Genomic DNA, 19,682 nt, shown 5'->3' with positions numbered 1-19,682 from the left:
GTGTGTGTGTGTGTGTGTGTGTGTGTGTGTGTGTGTGTGTGTGTGTGTGTGTGTGTGTACGGCGGGACGAGTTGTGTTCGTATGTGGAAAAGTCATACTCAATGTGGTGAACGCTGGCTTTATTGCTACTGTATCCGTAGCGCTAGTACCCCACGGAATAGTTGGGACTGTCTAGTGACGTCAGTAAAAAAGGTTTGCCCCCCCAAGCGCAAGTGTCAAACTCCGCCTATGGTCTGACTTCCTGACCTCTAACTCCCATGAAAGCTCAGTAGAGACCCAGGTGGACATTCATGAACTTCCCTTCTGAAGATGCATCAGATACACAGCCTGATGCCAACAGTGTCAGAAATAATTGGGGACAAATGGCAAAAATACCTCCAAATTCAACACAATCAATAGGGCCCAAAAATATGTGGTTTTGAATGTAAAAGCCTTGAAAATTCTAGATTTTTTTTTAATGTTTTAAAAATCTACTAGTCGAAAATATGTCATATGAATGGTCTGCAAAAGTGCAAGTATAAACATATCAAGGCTTTTAAGGCAGACTAGTGAGTAGTGACCGTAATGACCCCAATAACATCAGTCGTCTCATTTACTAGCTTGTTAGTAGCCACCTTTATTAAGACACGAAAAAGCTTTGAAGATCAAAAATACAGTATTTACGAACTTCTTTTATGTACAGTAGTAGAACTAAATATCGAAGCCTCTAAACCCCAGCCCTCATTTCAGGTGTTAAATCAAAAACGTATTCAAAAAACCCATTAACTTTGGGACGAGTGAACCAATAGGCAAACATGCAAACAAATTTCCAGGTTTTAGGATTTATACCAGCAGCACAAATAACACATTTGCATCAGGGGGCTTAACAATTTTTACACTTCCCTGTGGGACACCCTCAATCTTTAGATCCTCAATTTTGATAAAGAAAACTCCTCCCAAGAAAACCTAAACTCACTGCTCCCGAAGAATAGACAGCTACGGTCCATAACACTGATAGGTGGCTTGACTCATAGCAGCATGTTTGATGCAAGCGACCAGCATTGGCACAATCATAATTATTAGTTCAAAAAGTCCTGGTTCTGACCACTGAATTGCTTTCCACATCCCAATGTATTCTGATTATCAGTATCATAATCCTAAAGTACCAAGATCAGACTGTCTACAGTTGAGCTTGGTAGTAGCATGAGTTTGCATTATAAGGATTGCCATTTAGCAATTAGGCAGCGTCAAAACAAAGAGTGTAGGAAGGAAGGAGCAGTCTCAATAGCCACAATGTTCATATATAGTGTGTTACTTGAACTAGCGTTGGTGGTAGGTTAGCTTTTGTGGAGAACCTCATATTACAAAGTTGTTATGTTGACCGTGAATGACATAACAAGTTCCATCCCCGATGATTTCCTGCCCATGTCTACAAGAACTTGAAACAATGGGATCTGACAAGCTCTGTTCTAGAAATTAGGATGCTTGCCAGACCATCACTGCCAGCAAGCCATAAATGTTTCATGTGGTACTGATATGGTAATCATTGGATCCCTACAATGACACCTTGTGAGAGTTGGATAACGATGGCTGTCTTTCAGGCCTCTGTGACTCTGGCCGCGGTCCAACAGCTGAGGCACAGCCTGAAGAGTGAATCAGCCAGTTAAAATGGCTCTGTTGCACCCAATAGGTGCATACAAATCTCAAAGATGAAGGAAATAAAGGTGCAACGGGTCTCCTCTAAGCATCTTGCAGACATACAGCCTCTCTGATGCAAATGCATTCCTCTGAGTTAAATATGCATTGCGTTTCATGAGGTTTGCGAGTGGGTCCAGGTGCCCGTTGGTGGCACAGACCCAGCTGGAGGATGTGGCTGCCTCGCTCCGCTGGCGCTCAGGCTGGCATACTAACAGAGCCAGGGGTGCTTTCACAGGGAGTTGAAAGAGGCTGGCTCGGGCGCCACACACCCAGGGTTCAGACGCACGAGCTCCAGCTGCATGTCCATTAGCTCGCATAGCTAAAGAAATTGCAGATCCAAAGGGAATTTTTTTAAAGTGGTCCGTGACAAGAATATCGATCTCATGACATTCGCTTACATGCACCGCAATCACATCTGCCTTCTCTATGCACGCGAGATTCTGTCAGATTAATTGTTGGGGTGAAATAAAGGAATTTTCCAATCACAGGGGATGAAGCAATAAAAGGCCAACATGTCTAAAAGAGCTTAATGTATCATTGCTCTGAGGCTTGTGTAAGCCTTTTATTAAATTGAAACAATCTTGTCAGACACCTGTTGTTCTTGCAGGGGTATTTATTGTTGGCCTATGTCAGCACACTGTAATCCCTGGATAGTACATGGCTGTATTACTAGTGTGACCTATTCTTGGTCATCATAATTTCCTGAGTTTGTGTATGTGTGTTGTGTGAGGAGGGAGGCAGAGGGAAGTGACAGCGTTCATGTGCATGAGTGTGTATGTGTGTGTGTGTGTGTCCAGTGATTGCCGGCACCCTTCAGCCATTTCATTTGAGATTTTGTTGACACCCAATGTCATGCAGAACAAATCGCCTATTGCTGACACCAGTGATTTCTTGTCTCCAGTGCTGAGAAGTGTGTGTGGAGGCAAAACAGTTGGGTCTTACTGACGGAGACTTGGACATTTCTGTGATTAAGTGGTAATAGCCCGGGACGTGACAGGGAAACGGGGGACTTCATTGGTCACAGGGCAAGAAAACCTGCACACCCCCGGTTGTATGGGGCTATTTTTGAGAGAGTATATAATTACTTCTAGAGTTTTGCTCCAAAACTCTCTAAGCTGGCATTTAAACTGTGTGAAAAACTGTGTGAAAAAGCAAGAATACTCTGTTTTGCACACAGTATCATTGGTGAAGTGATTGACACACATGATCAACATTAGTGTTTAAAAGTAAAGAGGACTCTCATCTTTCTACCACCTTTGCCACGCCTGCCTTGAATTCCTATTGGCTTTACCCACTAATTGTGGCCTGAGTTCCTATGGTATTGTTGCGTGCCTGTGGTTTGGGTTAAGGCCACGGTTATATTAAGACATGGGTATTTTACCATCTATTATAGAACACACTATCAGCTCAGATAATCAGGGTTGTCTGTTGTCTGATTTATGTGTGAGGTTTTTGGAGAGAGTGATGCACTGCTTAAGAAACCAAGAGTCTGAACCTAAATGTAAGACACAGATAGAAATAAACAATAATTAGAAGGTGATGTTTCTTTGGGAATATATAATAGTTATTTGAGCACTGACAGACAGACCTCTGGTACTGGTGGCTCCTGGGTGAAATGTATAAATGGTGTTATGGGGACATCTACTGGCTAATGTGAGAGTAGTCACAATACAGTACTATTTATTCCAAATATTTGGTAGAATTCCAATGATATTGTTTTGTGTATTGTACCTGTGTGCCAAGAGATAGAAATTCCTTATTGCACCTTTAGTTATCACATTACAATATTACTAATTTTAAACAGTTATGCAGTTGGTTTAAATGGTGTAAGGCCTTCCTCAAACTGCCACGATGAAGTTCCCTTTTATATTATTTGTATTTGCAATTTCTGGTTAAATAACAAGCACATTTAAATTGATGTATTCCTCATCTAAAGGAAATATTCAGATCCTTCACTTAATGAATACAACTTACACTATTGTGTTAAAATACTCTGTTGTGTAAAAGTCCTGCCTGAAAAAAATCCAAACACACATAAACATAGAAAATCATTATTAACATAAATTCATCCATCATACAGAAAGTATTTCGTATTGCTGGATTCTGATTATTGATGCATCATTGTGTAAATCACTCAATTGTTGCAGTTGATGGGGTAGTTATAACTACTTCAAATACTGTTTTGTTGCTTGGAAAATTCACATCTGTTGACAAATTAAGACTTATCTTAACCTTTTGACAATAACCATTAAGTTATGTTTAATCGTGTTCTTTAAAAATGTCTGCCTCAAATGTAGTGGAGTAGAAATATAATGACACAGAAACTGAAAATACTACTAATAGTACGTAGCCTACGTAGTAAGTCCTTTTTTTATATAAACAAGTGTCATGCACCAAAATGTGCCCATCCCATTTGGGCTTAAAAGAAACCACAAACAAACCACTTTAAGAACTGAATGATTGATTGCCTTTTTTTTGGGATCATTATGGATATACCACAGTGTGTCCATGTTAAACACATAGTAACAATACCCACACAAATAATGACATTTTAATTGGAGCCGTAATGGCAGAATCGCTGCTCCCTGACCCTAAAAAAATGAACGACACTGCACCTGACCACACAGCAAATCACAACGCGTGTGGCAGCCAGTCAGATTTCAGGAAGCTAGCACCACTGTTTGACGAGCATTTATATTATCCAATCAGAGTTTTACAACAGGCCTCGAGTCCCGCCTTTACTCTTCTTGTAGCCAATTAGAACAGAGCAGTAATTACTTATTCACTACATTGCAAAGGGGAGTGACGCAGTTATTGTAAATCTACAGATACTCCATGCTTTTTTCACATGAACCGATAAACATAATTGTTCCAAGCTTTGGAATTTCAAATCTTTCTAAAAAAAATAGCAAAGAAGAGTGATTCCTGCTGTCATCTGAAAGGCTGTGTGCCGAATCTCTGCAGCCTTTACATTTGGATGCCATTCTGGTTGGAGGTTGCGGTACACCACCCCGAGGACTAGATGCGATAACCAGGACGAGATATGCCGCAGCCGAAATCACGAAAAATTGCCATCCTCGGGTACAGATCCGTAGGTAAGTTCCCAAACGACGATGAAAAATGGGTAGAATAAAGACATCCAGGCGCATCTTGGATGCGACCCTGGGGCTACATTTTATCGGCCTTATGGGTCAATTTAGGTCCATAATGGGAGCCATTACGCTCCCTATAATAGACTTTAATGATGGGGAGTAAGGTCTGTCATGCAGCATCTCACAGCAGGAGGCTGAGCGCCACCAGGTGAGACATGGCTCTGCGTGTTTTATCACATGAGGCCTCCCGTAATGTGTTCCACATATATATATATATTAACGCTAAATGTCCTTATTCATGCGACTCCATCAGTGACCCTATCCCTGGTTTAGTTGGTGCCATGTTTTATGAGGGGCATGAAGGTCCAACCGAATTTGACGCATTACTGTGTGGTTTGTTTGATCGTATCTGAAACCAAAGAAGCGCAATTTGCATGCAGTGAAGGGATGTTGGGGATGGCAAGATGGCACACGCAGATAGAAACACTGTAGGCCCAGCCAGCACAGCATCACCAACTCAACCATGTCATATTCCCATAGAGAGATTGGGTTATGTTAATGGTGGCCTACTAAATTACATCTCATGGTATTTATATAGGGATTTAGGAAGGTGATTTTAAGCTTGACTGATATGCTGATGATTACACTTTGTTTCACAATTAGCACAATCAGCCAAGTTGTTTTGTCCTGTATGATTAATGAACACTAGTCGAAGGACTGCAAACCATTATTTTGAAGCTTTTGTGAATTTATTTTCAAATTTCCAATTATTTCACCACATGTTATCTGTTTACAATATTCCTTTGTGTTTTTGCAGGAAAGTCCTCCTTGACCATTCAGTTTGTTGAAGGCCAGTTTGTGGACTCCTATGACCCGACAATAGAAAACAGTAAGTGGGAAAGTTTGACTGTCACAGCCTCTGTAAACAAACAGGAAACTGAAATTCCTCCTCTTGTGACCAGTTCATTAGATGAAAATAAACAAAAGCCACACTAACTATAATATGTTGAAATTAATCATTTCTATACTCTGTGTTCCCTTGTGTTACAAAGTTAAGTCTGATCAGTTTCCAAGAGTTTCCAACCTGAATGTGATACCCTGTGTCCTTAAACCTCCAATTCTAAATATGTGAAACTCCACACAACAGAATGTGTTATTATGTTCGAAACCTATATGATAATTGTTGTTGACAAAATAATTCTCAACTAAAGGTCCACTTACACTTTGTTTCCAAAGCTTTAGCTACATCTTGTGGCCTTACTCAGTGTATAAATTACCTCAGATGTAGCTGTTATCGTATTAACCTCATATGATACTGCAGTCACATGATAACAGAATGCAGAAGCATTTACAATTGGGCTGCAACTAATGCAAGAAAGTATTATTTTGATTAGAGATTACAAAAAAAATAGTTTACAAAATGTCATAAAATAGCAGTAACATATCCATTACATTTCCTCAAAGTCCTTGTCATCATATTGCTGTTGTGTCTTTGTTTGGCCAAAATAACTAAACATATTTCCTTTGTAATCATTTAAAACAGAGAAAAGGTGCAAATCCTTACATTTGACAAGTTGGAACTAGAGAAGTTTAGTTAACAAAGATGACAACTATCATTACAGTTTTTAATTGTGTCATTCTACTGGCCGATATTGATTGCCGGTCTCATACATTATCACACTATAAATAGTATGTCATTGCATAGCAAACAGTTGACAATGGGCGTATTGGACAAGTACTCAGACATCTCCAAATAAACAATGTCCAAATGTGTCATTATTCTTTATTTTGGTTTTATATAAACTGAGCTTGTTAGCATAATCTCAATCGTACACCTTATTAACTTTTATATCATGATTTCACTGAAAGAAGAACAAATAATTATAGCCCTGAATAGTAATCTAGTAGGGCGTGATGTTCCCTCTAATTAAATGTGTCCAAACACTACACCAACTGATTTCAGTTTCCACACTTTCAGCCAAAAAGAAGGACTCTATTTTTAGGACCTTTGGAAAAATCAGCTGGTGTGGAGTTTGTTCAGATTTATACGTTGACTTGAGTAGAATAAGCTCGAAAATCACTGCGAGAGGGAATTTAGCTTGAGGGTAATTTAAAAGCACATTTTCTGATTGAGAGTAACTTACAGTAATTCATCAAGTTACTACTGTAAACACCCATATTCCCAGACACTCCAGGGATTTGAGTCTGAACTTTACCTGCAGGCTGTTTTTCTGTTTCCCGACACGCTCGCCCCCGTATCACCCTAAGTTTCTCGAGTGTGTGGTCTGCGTCTATAAATAATCTCTGGATGGGTATAAAGTGAAGTGTCAGCGATATCAGCGAGATGCTGCAGGCAGCGCAATCCCTCAGTCCTGTAGATAATGTGACCCATCTCCAGGCAGATATTGACATTCCTGTGCTGGATGAACTCAGTGGTACCGAAAGGGATCCATACGGGGATGTGCAGATTGAAAACGTACAGTAATGAAGATACATTATAGCACTGTATAGTATAAATAGTGTAGTACATACAGTGTTAGTAAGTCTTACTTTAAAAGGTCTTGCTCTCAGTAGCGGATAATCGGAAAAAGAAATAATACAAAACATTTAACTCAAATTAAAACTGGCCCCAGCTAGAGAATCTTACGTAGAGGAATGATCCAAGTCGAGCGTTGTTTCGTAGATTTATTTCCAAAAGTACAATGAACAATGGTTTCATCTATTACTGTCCCGCAGCCTTTCGTATAGCTTTCCTTGGCTCACCCTGGTAAAACAAAACATTTGCCTATACTGGTGCCCTTATCTCCAATATATACCCGATCACCAGGTGCCCAAATCAAACAGTGCCCAAAAATGCCTTCAAGATAAAAGCATAAGGAATTAATTACATCAACTTAAATTACACTAAATAAAAGGTATATTTAGAAGAAACAAAAACGGCAAGAGAAGAAATGTTTAACTATTAATACGCTGCGATACGACACACTTTATTGTCCTTTTAAAGACATTTGTTTTTGGACAGTTCCACAAAAGATAAAACATAATAAATACGACAGAAAAAACCCAGCTTATTCACACATGAGTCACATCACAAATAAATCAATATATAGCTCCAACACTCTCCATCCATCTATTGGTTCAACTTTCTTTTCTTTTGACTGCAGCATTCACTAAAACGATCACAATAAATGGACAAGAGTATCATCTTCAGCTGGTCGACACAGCAGGACAGGTATAGTTACTGAATTTGATCAAATATACATCAATAGTTAACTGTTCATTCTGCCTTGTTACTTATAGTCAGAATAACTTTGAATCCCTTCTTTTTTTATCTCTATAGGATGAGTACTCTATCTTCCCACAGACCTACTCCATAGATATCAACGGTTACATTCTGGTCTATTCAGTCACATCCAATAAAAGGTATACTTTTCCTCCCCTCCTTATCAAAAGGATATATGAAGTTCTGTATAATGAGATGAAACGGCATTCAAAGGCTTAAGAGGAAACTTCCCCTTGTTTGTTTCAGCTTTGAAGTTGTACAAGTTATCCATGAAAAACTATTGGACATGGTGGGAAAAGTTCAGTAAGTTCTTCGCCTTTTTATCTTCTTGTTATGCTGCCTTAGGCTTTCCAAGACATGTCATTTATCAAACATACATGACAATTTGCCGTTTACTTTTCCCTCTATTGCAGAGTTCCAATTATGCTCGTCGGAAACAAGAACGACCTACATATGGAGCGGTATGTCCCAACACACTTCAAACTGAACATTAGGTCAACCATTCACAATAGGTATACACATGGGGCATAGCATTTGTCAGTTTTTATTTTATTTCCTCATTTTCATCTTCATATCACACAAACAGAAATACAGAGCATATGTTAATGTTTTGTTCACAGATGACCCAAAAGACGGAGGTAGCTCGAGTAGTAATACTTGGTCATATCTGTTTCTGTAGCTCTTTTCGCATATACCTTAGTCAGTGGAAGCAGAATCCATAGGTTGAACTAGGTTGAACTTGATTTATGTTTTTTTTTCCATTTTAGAGTAATCAGTTGTGAAGAAGGAAAAGCATTAGCCGAATCCTGGAACGCTGCCTTCATGGAGTCCTCAGCTAAAGAGAACCAGGTAAGAGTCAAAACTGCAGAGATCATATTCAGATAACAGCACTTTGTTTATGTTTGGGATGGTTCTTATCAAGAACTATTTATCTGTCTGTTAATCCCAATAGAGAATTTATTTATGAACCAGATGTGAGTTTACACCCTTAAACATGTTACCAGTAAACGTTTGGGGGTATGCAGTATGAAATGTGTGTGTCTACCAGGTGGGGAGTGTCTGACCAATAGATGATGACAAGTTGAATTCTGGGAAGTGTAGGATCTAGCATTTTCACCTATACACCAGAGACGTATTTTGACTTTTTTTTGTTTAAATCTGTCTTTTTTATTAAGTGGTGAGTCATGGTGGCAGATACTCAATGAAATGTTACCCAACTTGTTTCTCTACCAAGTGTTTAAACGTCTTTCAGCTCATTGTTTGGGATAAAAGGCCCTCAACTTGTGCTTCATTTGTGTTTCAATCTCACTGCTCTCATCACCTGATTTCGCCAAAAAGCTAAAACAAAAAACAGTGTAACCACAGATAAAAGAGACTGTATATTGAACTTCAAGTAACAACAGGCACATAGCTAAATGCTAATATTGCTCTGTGCCTTTTGGATGTGTAAATAACTGTTGGATAACAGCTTTTATATATTCACTCGATAATATATCAAAGTTGTGTTTAGAGCTAACTTTACTGCCCCCTAGTGGCCAGAAATATTAATTCAGGCAGATTTAACAATGGTTCAAAAGTGTATCCATTCCCTACATTTCTTCCAGGGACAGGCTAAGGCTTGGCCAACGTGAGCTAAAAGTAATCAAAAAAGTTGCCACAAAGGCCACAATAATCAGATCTTGATATATATTATGTATTTAGGAAACTTAGATAAGTTTGAAAATGGAAACACTTTCTAGGAAACTATCTGCTTCAAATTAACCTAGCAGACAAAAGTGTGTGTCTGTCTTTACATTTGCCAAAACAACACCTTCTTTGTTGTGCATAAAGCCAGTGTGCCTCTACTGGATGTAATTTATTCTACTGGAATATTCCAAGTGGTGTGACTTAGGTGTGTGTGTGTGTGTGTGTGTGTGTGTGTGTGTGTGTGTGTGTGTGTGTGTGTGTGTGTGTGTGTGTGTGTGTGTGTGTGTGTGTGTGTGTGTGTGTGTGTGTGTGTGTGTGTGTGTGTGTGTGTGTGTGTGTGTGTGTGTGTGTGTGTGTGTGTGTGTGTGTGTGTGTGTGTGTGTGTGTGTGTGTGTGTGTGTGTGTGTCTCTCTATCTCTGTCAGACGGCTGTGGAAGTTTTCCGGAGGATGATCCTTGAGGCAGAGAAGATGGAAGGCGGCGTGCAACCAGGAAAAACATCCTGCTCCATGATGTAGAGCCGCCCAATCAACACACAGGACACTGCACTGGGATATCCCGTTACTTGAAGGCTAGCTGCCAGTTATTCACCACCTCAGCTGACTCCACCCCTCCAGGGTCCTAAATATCCAATACTGTCTATTTATGGCTCTGATTCCACTGTTATTTATCAGTATCACCTATTCCCTTTTGTCATCCTGGTTTTTCTTTGTGTGTTTGAAAAAAAAAAAAAAAAAAGGACGGGTGGTGGTTCCCTTGTCTCCCACAGTCCACCCCTCCTCCATGTCTGTGTTCGACACTGATGCAAAACACAGAGCTTCATTAGGGTGTATCAGAAAAAATGTTTTCCTGTGCTCGGTAATGACGACTACCGTAACTATGGCCAGAGATAGTAGTGGCTTGATGCATCTTAGCTCCTCATTATGCTGCTCCCATATAGGCAACGAGTCCTTCTCTGTTTAAATAGCAAGAGATAAGACAAATGTCATGTCTGCCATGCATACGCTCTGGAAACGGATAAGAAAACGTGGACGTTTCTTCTGATACATCCCCGGCTGTCCTCCAATATAAACAGCTCTTTTTCTACTTCATCTCCACGCAGTACCCACTTCTCTGTCCCTCAGTTTGTTTGCATAGCGGTTACTGTCAGCCAAAAAAAATCTGCATCCATTTTCTAATGTTGAAAATGTTGTACAAATGTTTTTGATTGTAATCATTAAAAGGAAAAAGTGATTATGTACTGCAGGGTTGAGTGTGGATTATTATTTTGTCCCCTGGGAGGCAGGGAAGGTGTGTTTTATAACCAACATTTAAAATAAAAATGTTTAAAGAGACGGTAATATATACAACACTAAAAAAAGAGTAGAAAATACACAATTATACAACAAAAACATCTCTAAATAGAAGATAAAACAGAACTAACTTGAACTTCACGGTCAAATAAGAGTTGATCGTGAAAATACAAATCGAATTAAACACTTTTAAAGGGACAATTTACAGCTAAACAATATTATCTACCTTTCTAATGGTACCGTTCTTTGAGGAGAGCTCATGATGCAGGGCAGATGATTATTTGTTTAAGATTTAGTAAAAGTAAGCAATGCAGAACATCTAAAATATTGTAGGCAATAATATTGCGCCAACAAAATATGTGTTGTTGGTCTTTTTAGGGTTAGAATACCCTTAACAGAAGAGGCAGTGTGTTCAATGTAATAGTAGACTTAAGCAATAGCTCACGACAGGCCGTGGTATATGCTCATATCACAGCTAAGGGGCGTGGTTCTATATCAGTTAGTTAGTTAGTTAGTTAGTTAGTTAGTTAGTTTCGACCGGACTTCTTTTGTCAGATGTGAGCGTCCTTAACGGTCAATAAGTCCTTGCTGCACATTATCCCTTACATGTTTCCATCTTAAGCTTTGTTAGTTAGATAGTTTCGTTACGGACGTAATGTAACAGTTACGGTTGTAGCTTTTCTCAGACGCGGAGGGATACTGATTTGTTGTGAAAAGTAACTACAATCCTACCCGTGGTACACGCTCATTATATCACGGCTAAGAACCAATCAGATTGTTTGATTTGACTTGTCCGTTTTATAAAATACGATTTTATTTGCTCCTATATCAGTGGTTAATATAAAGACAAAAGGTGGTACTTTCTCTGAATGTGTTTTACTGTTGAGAGTGATGGATTATTAATTTTAATTAAGTTTTTCTCATTTCATAGCAGAGAATTTTGAATGACTATTTTCTTTGGTCTGCTCCTCTCACTTGTGGGCGGGGCTCAGATAGACAAAGGTGATGTCATGTTCCTCAGAGCACCAGTGAGGAGAAAGCAATATTAAAATCTGAATCTGGCGACAGCTGGTGGGATGTTTGCTCACTGTCAATGCAATCTGATCCAACTACACCCTGACAGCCGTGGTGAACCAGATTTAGTTTTCCTCTTCATAAATGACTCCTAAGGATGTCATTTCACACTTAAAGACGTTTTTCATCGAACATTAAATGTAAAATGTTTGTAAAAAAGGAATAAGGTGAACGGCCGTTGAAAATCCTTGAGAGCTGGTGAGAAATATTTCCATCTTTTATTGGTGTCTAACAAAGATGAATGCGTTTGAGCACTTTTTTAAGGACGCTTAAGAAAAGACCACTACAAGAACACAACCTGATCAAAATGAAACTCATGCCTTAACAGGAACCCTTTAACTTCAGAAGGTAATATTAGCAGGTAGACTTTGTATTTGACTTCCAATATAATTACACAATGTTATAGATTTCCATGCATCAGAATGACAAAATGATCCTTGTGAAACATGTTTATTTGTCAAGGGAGCAGGTTGATAGAACACATGTTGTTCTTCTCAAAGTAGCCGCTTTGAACCCATACATGCATTCACACCTTAGAGCAACTTTCAGCTGTTGGCAGGATTCACTGCCTTTAGGTGCCTTGCTCAAAGCCAAACTTTACATTTTTATAAGGTGTTGCACATGTCTTCGATACAGCAGTTGATATTGATGTAGGCGTTCATCTTCAGCATTTCGCAGTCTCCAAGAGCCATGCATTTCTGGTATTGGCCATCTAGAAAAGGGGAAAAGGTTTTAACAAAAAACGTTTCCTTCATTATATAAGAAGCACTGCACTGTGGAAGAGCCAATGGACTTTGATATATTTACATAATGTCCAAATATTTTACAAACTGTTTCAGTTAATTGACACGCAACTGACTACATGTGTCATCTCTCGCAAATTATGTTAGTTAAGTGTTTTTTTGTCTTTGTCTAGTGATTTTCCCCTTTAATTTTGAATAGTAATCTTTCCTCTCGTTTCAGATACTCTGACCTCCCTTCCTTGTGTGTCTCCCACTCCTGTGATTGTCGACCACGCCCCTGATTGTTTCCACCTGTTCCCCATTACCTGGTGTATTTATTGTCCTCGTCTCCCTCTGTCCTGTGCCAGTTCATTTCGTTTCTTGTGACAGTCTACCAGCGTATCATGCCAGAGAGAATCCCAAGCAGAGCTTTGAGCCACGTCTTGTCTAAGTGTTCTTATATTCATGCTCCTAGTGTTTTTTCCTCATTGAAGTGATTTTGAATAAAACCTTTTTGGTAAAAACCTGTGTGAGTCGTGCAATTGAGTTCAAACCCGTTTATTCAGTCGTAACAACATGTTACAATGGAGCCACAAGAGGCCTTAAGCTATTTTCTAAATTCATTAGTATCACCACTATGACCTTCTGATTTGTATACAGTGGTTTTCTCCTCCAACTTGACTATGATTCACAGCAAAGATAATATTCACATGTTATATTGGTTAATGTACTGAGTCCATGTACTTGTTATTGACAGAAGAGTTTCAGCGTGTTGAAACACTCACGTGGGGGTGTGAGGAAGCTGGCAGCAGCGCAGGCATCCTTCCCTGGCTTACACGTCTCTACACTGAGATCACAGGTTCCTCCGGCCTGTTTGGAGACACAGCGGTGGCAGTCAAGAGTCTCACCTAAAAAATAAAAAAGAGAATATTTCAAGTGTTTCTGATTTGTTTCTCTTATAATTCTGTGAATGTGTTTACTGTAGGAATCCTAGCCCAATGAGCAAGTGGAATGAAATGGATTGAAAAGGTAATTAGTAAGGTTTAATCTACTCAGATGTTAAATGTGTGCATGAAGCCTCAGGTAGATACTGTGCTCTCACATGTAATCATTTCATTTCTTAGATATGACTCCTAGAAACTGTTACTAAGTGTCTGACAGGTCTGCTGAGATTGTTTCTGTACAGTAAAGACAAAAGGAGAAAGCAGACGTCTCCGTTGCACAGCAGCAGGGCTTGTGTTTATTCAGTGGAGAATGAGTGACAGACGCACCAGCTGTAAACAGCAGAGCCACGGTTAAAGCCAACACCAAGAACTTCATTGTTCTGTTCAACACTGCAGCTGTTGACAAATAAAGCACAGATTTGATTATGTATACAGTACCTGCAGTACTCTGGATATTATGGCATTTGCATTGACATTACTCCTCCTGTAAATCTTTCTATTGTGAGTGTATCTCATGATTTAAGGAACTGATTTAAAATATATACATAAATAGAATTCGGTGCAATGACAGCATGCATGCACAGAGTCATGAAATTGTACATTAAATAATAGCAACACATGTATAATCAATATTGAATGTATCTGTTATGAAAAACATTTCAAAGTGTTAAATAAATGTCATAAATAACAAACGAAAAAGGTTTAATTTAAGTGTGCATACCTTGCTGATTCTTCTGTCTCGGTTTCTGCCAAATGCTGAGATGTATTCATCCACTCTCCCTCTTTTTATACTCTTGGTCCCATTAACTGGTGTTTCTCTGTTAAGTCTATATACTTAGTAACTCACCCAGCCTGGTACATTGTGTTCGGGGGTCAAAGTTTGCAAATGCTCAGATTCCCGCATTGTGCAAGAGCCCGCCACCCTTTGTCTACTTCTGTCATTTATGAGTCTTTCGCAAACATTAATATCTGCATTTGTCAGAGGTGCAGAGTTAGCTGTATTCAAACCTTAGGAGGACAGGAAGATATTATTGAAGGGCACAGTATGTTTGCTTTAGGTGGATTATGTCTGACCTATATGAGGTGTAATGCCTGCAGCTCTGTGCTCTCACTAACCTCGGCTTCAGACTCGTGAATTGCCTCTATACAAAGCCTGAATAGACTTGAATAGCTCTAATGAAAGAAGAGGAAAGACTGGCACTCCTGCTCAACTATTAAACACTTGAAATAAATGTCTCTAAGAGATGCTGCATAAAAGAAATGTTTTCTTTGGTGCTAAAGAAATGTGAACTCAATTTTCCTACGTATCTCCAATCCACCAGTGTCTGGGTGAAAAATGCAGCTAATTATTTTCAGAAATATGTTAAAAATCCATTATATCATATCTCTTTCCGATGAATTTCTTTTGAAGAAAAGAGGCTAGTCATGAACAAACAAACTAACATATTTTTTATTTTTGAGTGAAATACTCAAAAACCAACACACAAGTGTTTTACCCATTTGATTGACAGCTTTAATGTGAAGACCAAACCTTGTTGGACTTTCTAATCTCAAAAGACCCATTCCAGTGCACTGAATCATTTGAATGTGTGTGTTTCATCTCCTTTCTATGCCACTTTAGAAAGAGAGAGGGGGCTGAAATCGTACAGTACATGAAAGACAGGTTTTCATCTGTTTTGTATCCTGCTCCACCTGTCTTACCTTAAAAACTGCTGCTCTTTGATGCTTTAACGGTGGGAAATTGTCATGGGTCAAGGTCTAAAGTATCCAGGGATTGTGCCTGGATCAGCAGAGAAACACAACAGAGAGTGAGATGGAAGAAAAGCCGGAGGAAAATCTGTTTCGGAGTATCAGATCTGCTGCCATCAAAACTCAGACATTAACTAGGACCACACCTTTTTACATTTTCCCAGTTACTCACACAAGTTATCAGAAGGTGGATTTTATTATGTGCACTTTGTCCTTTCACCTCTGATTTCACTTCTTTGTTTGCCTTCCTACCACCACCCAAATAATATTCTGCAACATCACTCCCAAAGCCCAATCATAGCAGAATCTCTCCCCTTCTATTGTTTGGTCCAACCCAAAGAGCCAAACTACAATATCAGCAGTGGCGCATGTATGGGAAACTGTCCATGTGGCAAAATGTCTAAACCCCCCATTGTTGTGCTTTTGTTGCCTCTGCCTCGTGATACCGCCACACTCCCTGTTGTCCATATATATCTGGGAGGCCAAATTTTTCCACTTAGACTTTGTGACTAGTTTGGAACAGCTAACAGTGGAAAATGTCTCAGTACTCAGGAAAGGTGAGTACCACAACAGAGGATGGCAGTGAAACTAAATCATGTTACGGCACACAAACAAATGTCAACTTCAAAGGCAGTTGAGATAGCGGATTGGTCCAACTTCACATTTAAAATGTTGAGTGGCACTTTGACAATAGATCTTTACGACTTTTTCCATTCCAGTATCCGTTTCATATTTGAATCTCCACTGCTTTAACAAACAGATCGTGTTCTATGAGGGGAAATGCTTCACCGGGAGGAAGCTGGAGATCTGCAGCGACTGTGACAACTTCCAGGACCGTGGCTTCATGAACAGGGTCAACTCTGTCCGTGTGGAGAGCGGGGCCTACGTCTGCTTTGACCACCCAGACTTCAAGGGCCAGCAGTACATTCTGGAGCATGGAGAATACCCCGAATTCCAGCGCTGGAATTCCCATAACGATCACATGGGCTCCTGCAAGCCAATCAGGATGGTAAGTGGGTGTGTGTGTGTGTGTGTGTGTGTGTGTGTGTGTGTGTGTACGTGTGTGTAAGGGAAAGACAGAGACAGAAAGACCCCAGGGACAGACAAATATTTGTGTTTTTTTAAGGCTGGCACATGTGTGGCCCCATGTGTGCACTTCTGTTTTTCCAATTACTGCAGAATGATTTCCTATAGGTTTATAATAACTCAGAAATAATTGTGTTGGCGTACAGAAGCATATCGATAGCTTGCAGGTCTTCACATCTCATACATTAACGCCATCAGCTGAAAGAAAATCACATATTTAAAGTGCACTTGAGACGTATTGCAGAGCGTGGGTTTTACATATTGTCCTCCGTAAACATTTAACCTATAGATTTCTATGGAATGTGTTGGCGCATACAACACAGTGCTTGTCTTATAGAGACCTTGGTTCTATGCAATGAGTTGAAGTTGACTATTTTTGCTAAGAATCAGTGAGAGGGCATGTTATTATCCTCCACAGCATGGAGAGCACTACAGGATGGAGCTGTTCGAGGGAGACAACTTCTCAGGCGAGTGTGTGGAGCTGTGTGAAGACTGCCCCTTCCTGCAGGCTCGTGGTCTGACCAAGAGCTGTGTGAACTCCGTCAAGGTTTATGGGGATGGAGCGTAAGTATCTCTGAAGCAGGGAAAACAGTTGGTCAGAGTGTTTTAACCTGCTCAGAAAACTTACAAGCACCAACATGTGCATTTTTAAAGCGTCAGTTTGCCCCCAAATAAACATTTGAAAGATGTAGTTATTAGTTTTGACATGCAAAAAAACCTTTTCATCAGTTGATTCACACTAACCGCTTTTGGGTGTACTGCATAGCTTTTAATGTTGCATTAGACATTATACGGCAGCATCACTTTCTAGAAAAAGTGTCCTTGATACTCTGTCAATGTCTGAGGATAATTCAGATTAAATGAGAGAGGCTGGGGAAATACGTTTTTTTGAATTTATAAGTCATGACTTTATTTATTTACGCTTAAAAAACTAAATTATATTAACCAACATTGTGTTGGAGGAGGGCTACTAGAGGTGGTGTGCCCCAGTGGCCAAGACACTAACCATGTACCAGCTGCATCTACCCTCACTTCTTGTCTCCTATCTATCGACCAACACTCAATTAAAAACATAAATTGCCCCACAATAAAATATATAAAAGAAAATATGGTTTTATCTTAGAGTTGTCTGTCTCAGATCTTAGGGAAAACGATAAATCATCTAGAAATACAAGATGTATGACAGACAATATGTTTAATATTTTGGCCCCTTTAAACTCTAAACATTGATTTTAGACAGTATATACGACAAGTCAGATATCACTGTCGCACATGTATTATATTTAAATATATGTTAATGTTTTTATTCATTTTCTCAAACAGCTGGGTGATGTATGAGGAGCCTAACTACCGCGGACGCATGTACATCGTGGAGAGAAGAAACTACAGCACCCACATGGAGTGGCAGGCGGAGAACCCCAGCATCCAGTCTGTTCGCAGGGTGGCAAACTACTTCTAAAAGCCCCTCACAGTCACAGGCAATGTGTCTGCGAGCGTCAGATCATCAACTGAGGAAAAACACCCCCCACTGTCAAGTAATCCCATGCTGACTCTGTGGGGCAGTAAAATAATAAAAGATGAAGAAAATGTTTGACATTGCTTGTTCCTTTTTTATTTTTGTACTGAATTATTCAAAGGTTGTAATAGTGATCTGGCACTATCTTCGATCTTATTTCCATGTTTTCCCTGTTTGAAACTCTTCACTTAACTACCACACTACAGTTTAGAAATGGCTGCAGGCTATGACTCAGGTAATTGCTGTCTCTTATACAACATAACTACACAACTAATGGAGCCATTACCAAGTTAAATGAGATACTCTGAATACCACTGAACACAGATTAATAGAAAGCTATAGTGGCATTTTAAACATTCAGAAGGGAAATAAAATGTTTTTTAAATGCTAAAAATAAAACATTACATGTCACTTGTTAGACGCTTTTATCCAAAGCAACTTACATACTCAATACTGTGGGCAATCCCCACAGGAGCAATTTGGGGTGAAGTGTCTTGCCCAGGGACACAACGACATGCTGACTGCAGTGGAGTTTGAACCTGTGCTCCCCTGCTCCGAACACCTGATCCGAACACCAACCTACTAGTCCACTACGCCACAAACTCTTTCCCTCAGGTGTGGCAGACAGCAGGAAACAATAAAAATGGTGTGGTCTCCGAACATATACAGTGTATAAATCACGAGTGAAAAAGGGATATTGGACAGGTTGAAGCTGTATCTGCCCCTGCCCCGGGGAGCTCTGCTACCACCTAGTGTCATTTATCTATTTTACTGTGAAGTCCTGACGCTCACCTCAGGGTTTTTTAAGCGGTTACAATAGGGACTCGCAACTTCATTGTCACAAACATCTGAAAAATACCCATATTTTTCAATTCTTCTGTGGATGAACTAAGATTATAAAATAAACAATAGTTCTGAATGATGTATTAATTAAAGGAGCACTATGGTACAAATGTTCAGGTTCATCATTTTATTTTGTCCCCTACTGTGACATGCTTACATACTTTAATGTTCAATTATTTTTCTCATACTGCCTGTGCTGCAGCACCTATTTTCACCCTCTGTCTGAAACCAGAGCCCAGTCTTGGTTAGCTGGCCGGCTCAGTTGTGATTGGTCAGCCGCTTAGAGATGTCCTGCCCCTTAATCTATCATGTACAATGTGTTGGAGAGCTAGCCAATAGAAGCTGAGTGTTTCAAAGGGATATCACTATGTTCGGGCAGTAAACGCATGAGTACAATCGAGCATTTCAGGTTACTCCCTCTGGAGGGAACAGAGGGATTTTAGCCTTTGCAGACCATTTAAATGCATAAAAACCTCACACTACCGGAAACAGAAAACCCCAATAGGGCCTCTTTAATGTTGTCCATTCAGGGTTTATCTGAATGGACATGTGTTTATAATATGCAATATAAGCAGTACCAGACTGCCATAAGATATCTCAAACAGCCTTTTATAACATTATCAGCTCATAGTTTCATGTTTATTTATGCACCAATGCATCATTTCCCCTGTGCTCTTATTCTTTTGGGAATGTCTATGACCATAAGACCTTTAATGAGG

General features: G+C 39.6%; 3 protein-coding genes across 3 annotated transcripts; 2 read left to right on the top strand and 1 right to left on the bottom strand.

Annotated features, from left to right (window-relative positions):
- The first annotated feature begins 4,464 nt into the window (after positions 1-4,464).
- Positions 4,465-10,977, top strand: rheb (Ras homolog, mTORC1 binding). Its single transcript, XM_079650539.1, has 8 exons — positions 4,465-4,772; positions 5,587-5,658; positions 7,934-8,001; positions 8,110-8,192; positions 8,299-8,355; positions 8,466-8,513; positions 8,820-8,901; positions 10,163-10,977. The coding sequence occupies exons 1-8, from the start codon at positions 4,721-4,723 to the stop codon at positions 10,253-10,255; spliced, it is 555 nt and encodes a 184-aa protein (XP_079506665.1). The 5' UTR covers positions 4,465-4,720; the 3' UTR covers positions 10,256-10,977.
- Positions 10,978-12,537: 1,560 nt separating this feature from the next.
- Positions 12,538-14,623, bottom strand: ly97.3 (lymphocyte antigen 97, tandem duplicate 3). Its single transcript, XM_079650538.1, has 4 exons — positions 14,491-14,623; positions 14,097-14,165; positions 13,611-13,733; positions 12,538-12,815 (listed from the first exon to the last, which is right to left on the bottom strand). Exons 2-4 carry the CDS (start codon positions 14,143-14,145, stop codon positions 12,709-12,711), a joined length of 279 nt encoding a protein of 92 aa, XP_079506664.1. The 5' UTR covers positions 14,146-14,165; positions 14,491-14,623; the 3' UTR covers positions 12,538-12,708.
- Positions 14,624-15,931: 1,308 nt separating this feature from the next.
- LOC307020933 (gamma-crystallin N-A) lies at positions 15,932-18,143 on the top strand. The gene is made up of 4 exons (XM_079652634.1): positions 15,932-16,075; positions 16,279-16,527; positions 17,023-17,168; positions 17,928-18,143. Exons 1-4 carry the CDS (start codon positions 16,055-16,057, stop codon positions 18,061-18,063), a joined length of 552 nt encoding a protein of 183 aa, XP_079508760.1. The 5' UTR covers positions 15,932-16,054; the 3' UTR covers positions 18,064-18,143.
- The last annotated feature ends 1,539 nt before the right edge of the window (positions 18,144-19,682 follow it).

This window comes from Notothenia rossii (genome assembly GCF_949606895.1).
Source record: "Notothenia rossii genome assembly, chromosome: 9".
NCBI classification, from domain to species: Eukaryota; Metazoa; Chordata; class Actinopteri; order Perciformes; family Nototheniidae; genus Notothenia; species Notothenia rossii.
This window is presented reverse-complemented; position numbering and strand designations above follow the sequence as displayed.

Coding starts and splice junctions, on each gene's coding strand:
- rheb (XM_079650539.1), top strand. CDS start 4,721: ATGCCGCAGCCGAAATCACGAAAAATTGCCATCCTCGGGTACAGATCC. Junction 5,659..7,933: donor TGACCCGACAATAGAAAACA/GTAAGTGGGAAA, acceptor TTTTGACTGCAG/CATTCACTAAAACGATCACA. Junction 8,902..10,162: donor CCTCAGCTAAAGAGAACCAG/GTAAGAGTCAAA, acceptor TATCTCTGTCAG/ACGGCTGTGGAAGTTTTCCG.
- ly97.3 (XM_079650538.1), bottom strand. CDS start 14,145: ATGAAGTTCTTGGTGTTGGCTTTAACCGTGGCTCTGCTGTTTACAGCT. Junction 13,734..14,096: donor GGCTCTGCTGTTTACAGCTG/GTGCGTCTGTCA, acceptor TTTATTTTTTAG/GTGAGACTCTTGACTGCCAC. Junction 12,816..13,610: donor CAGCTTCCTCACACCCCCAC/GTGAGTGTTTCA, acceptor CCCCTTTTCTAG/ATGGCCAATACCAGAAATGC.
- LOC307020933 (XM_079652634.1), top strand. CDS start 16,055: ATGTCTCAGTACTCAGGAAAG. Junction 16,528..17,022: donor CCTGCAAGCCAATCAGGATG/GTAAGTGGGTGT, acceptor TATCCTCCACAG/CATGGAGAGCACTACAGGAT. Junction 17,169..17,927: donor AAGGTTTATGGGGATGGAGC/GTAAGTATCTCT, acceptor TTTCTCAAACAG/CTGGGTGATGTATGAGGAGC.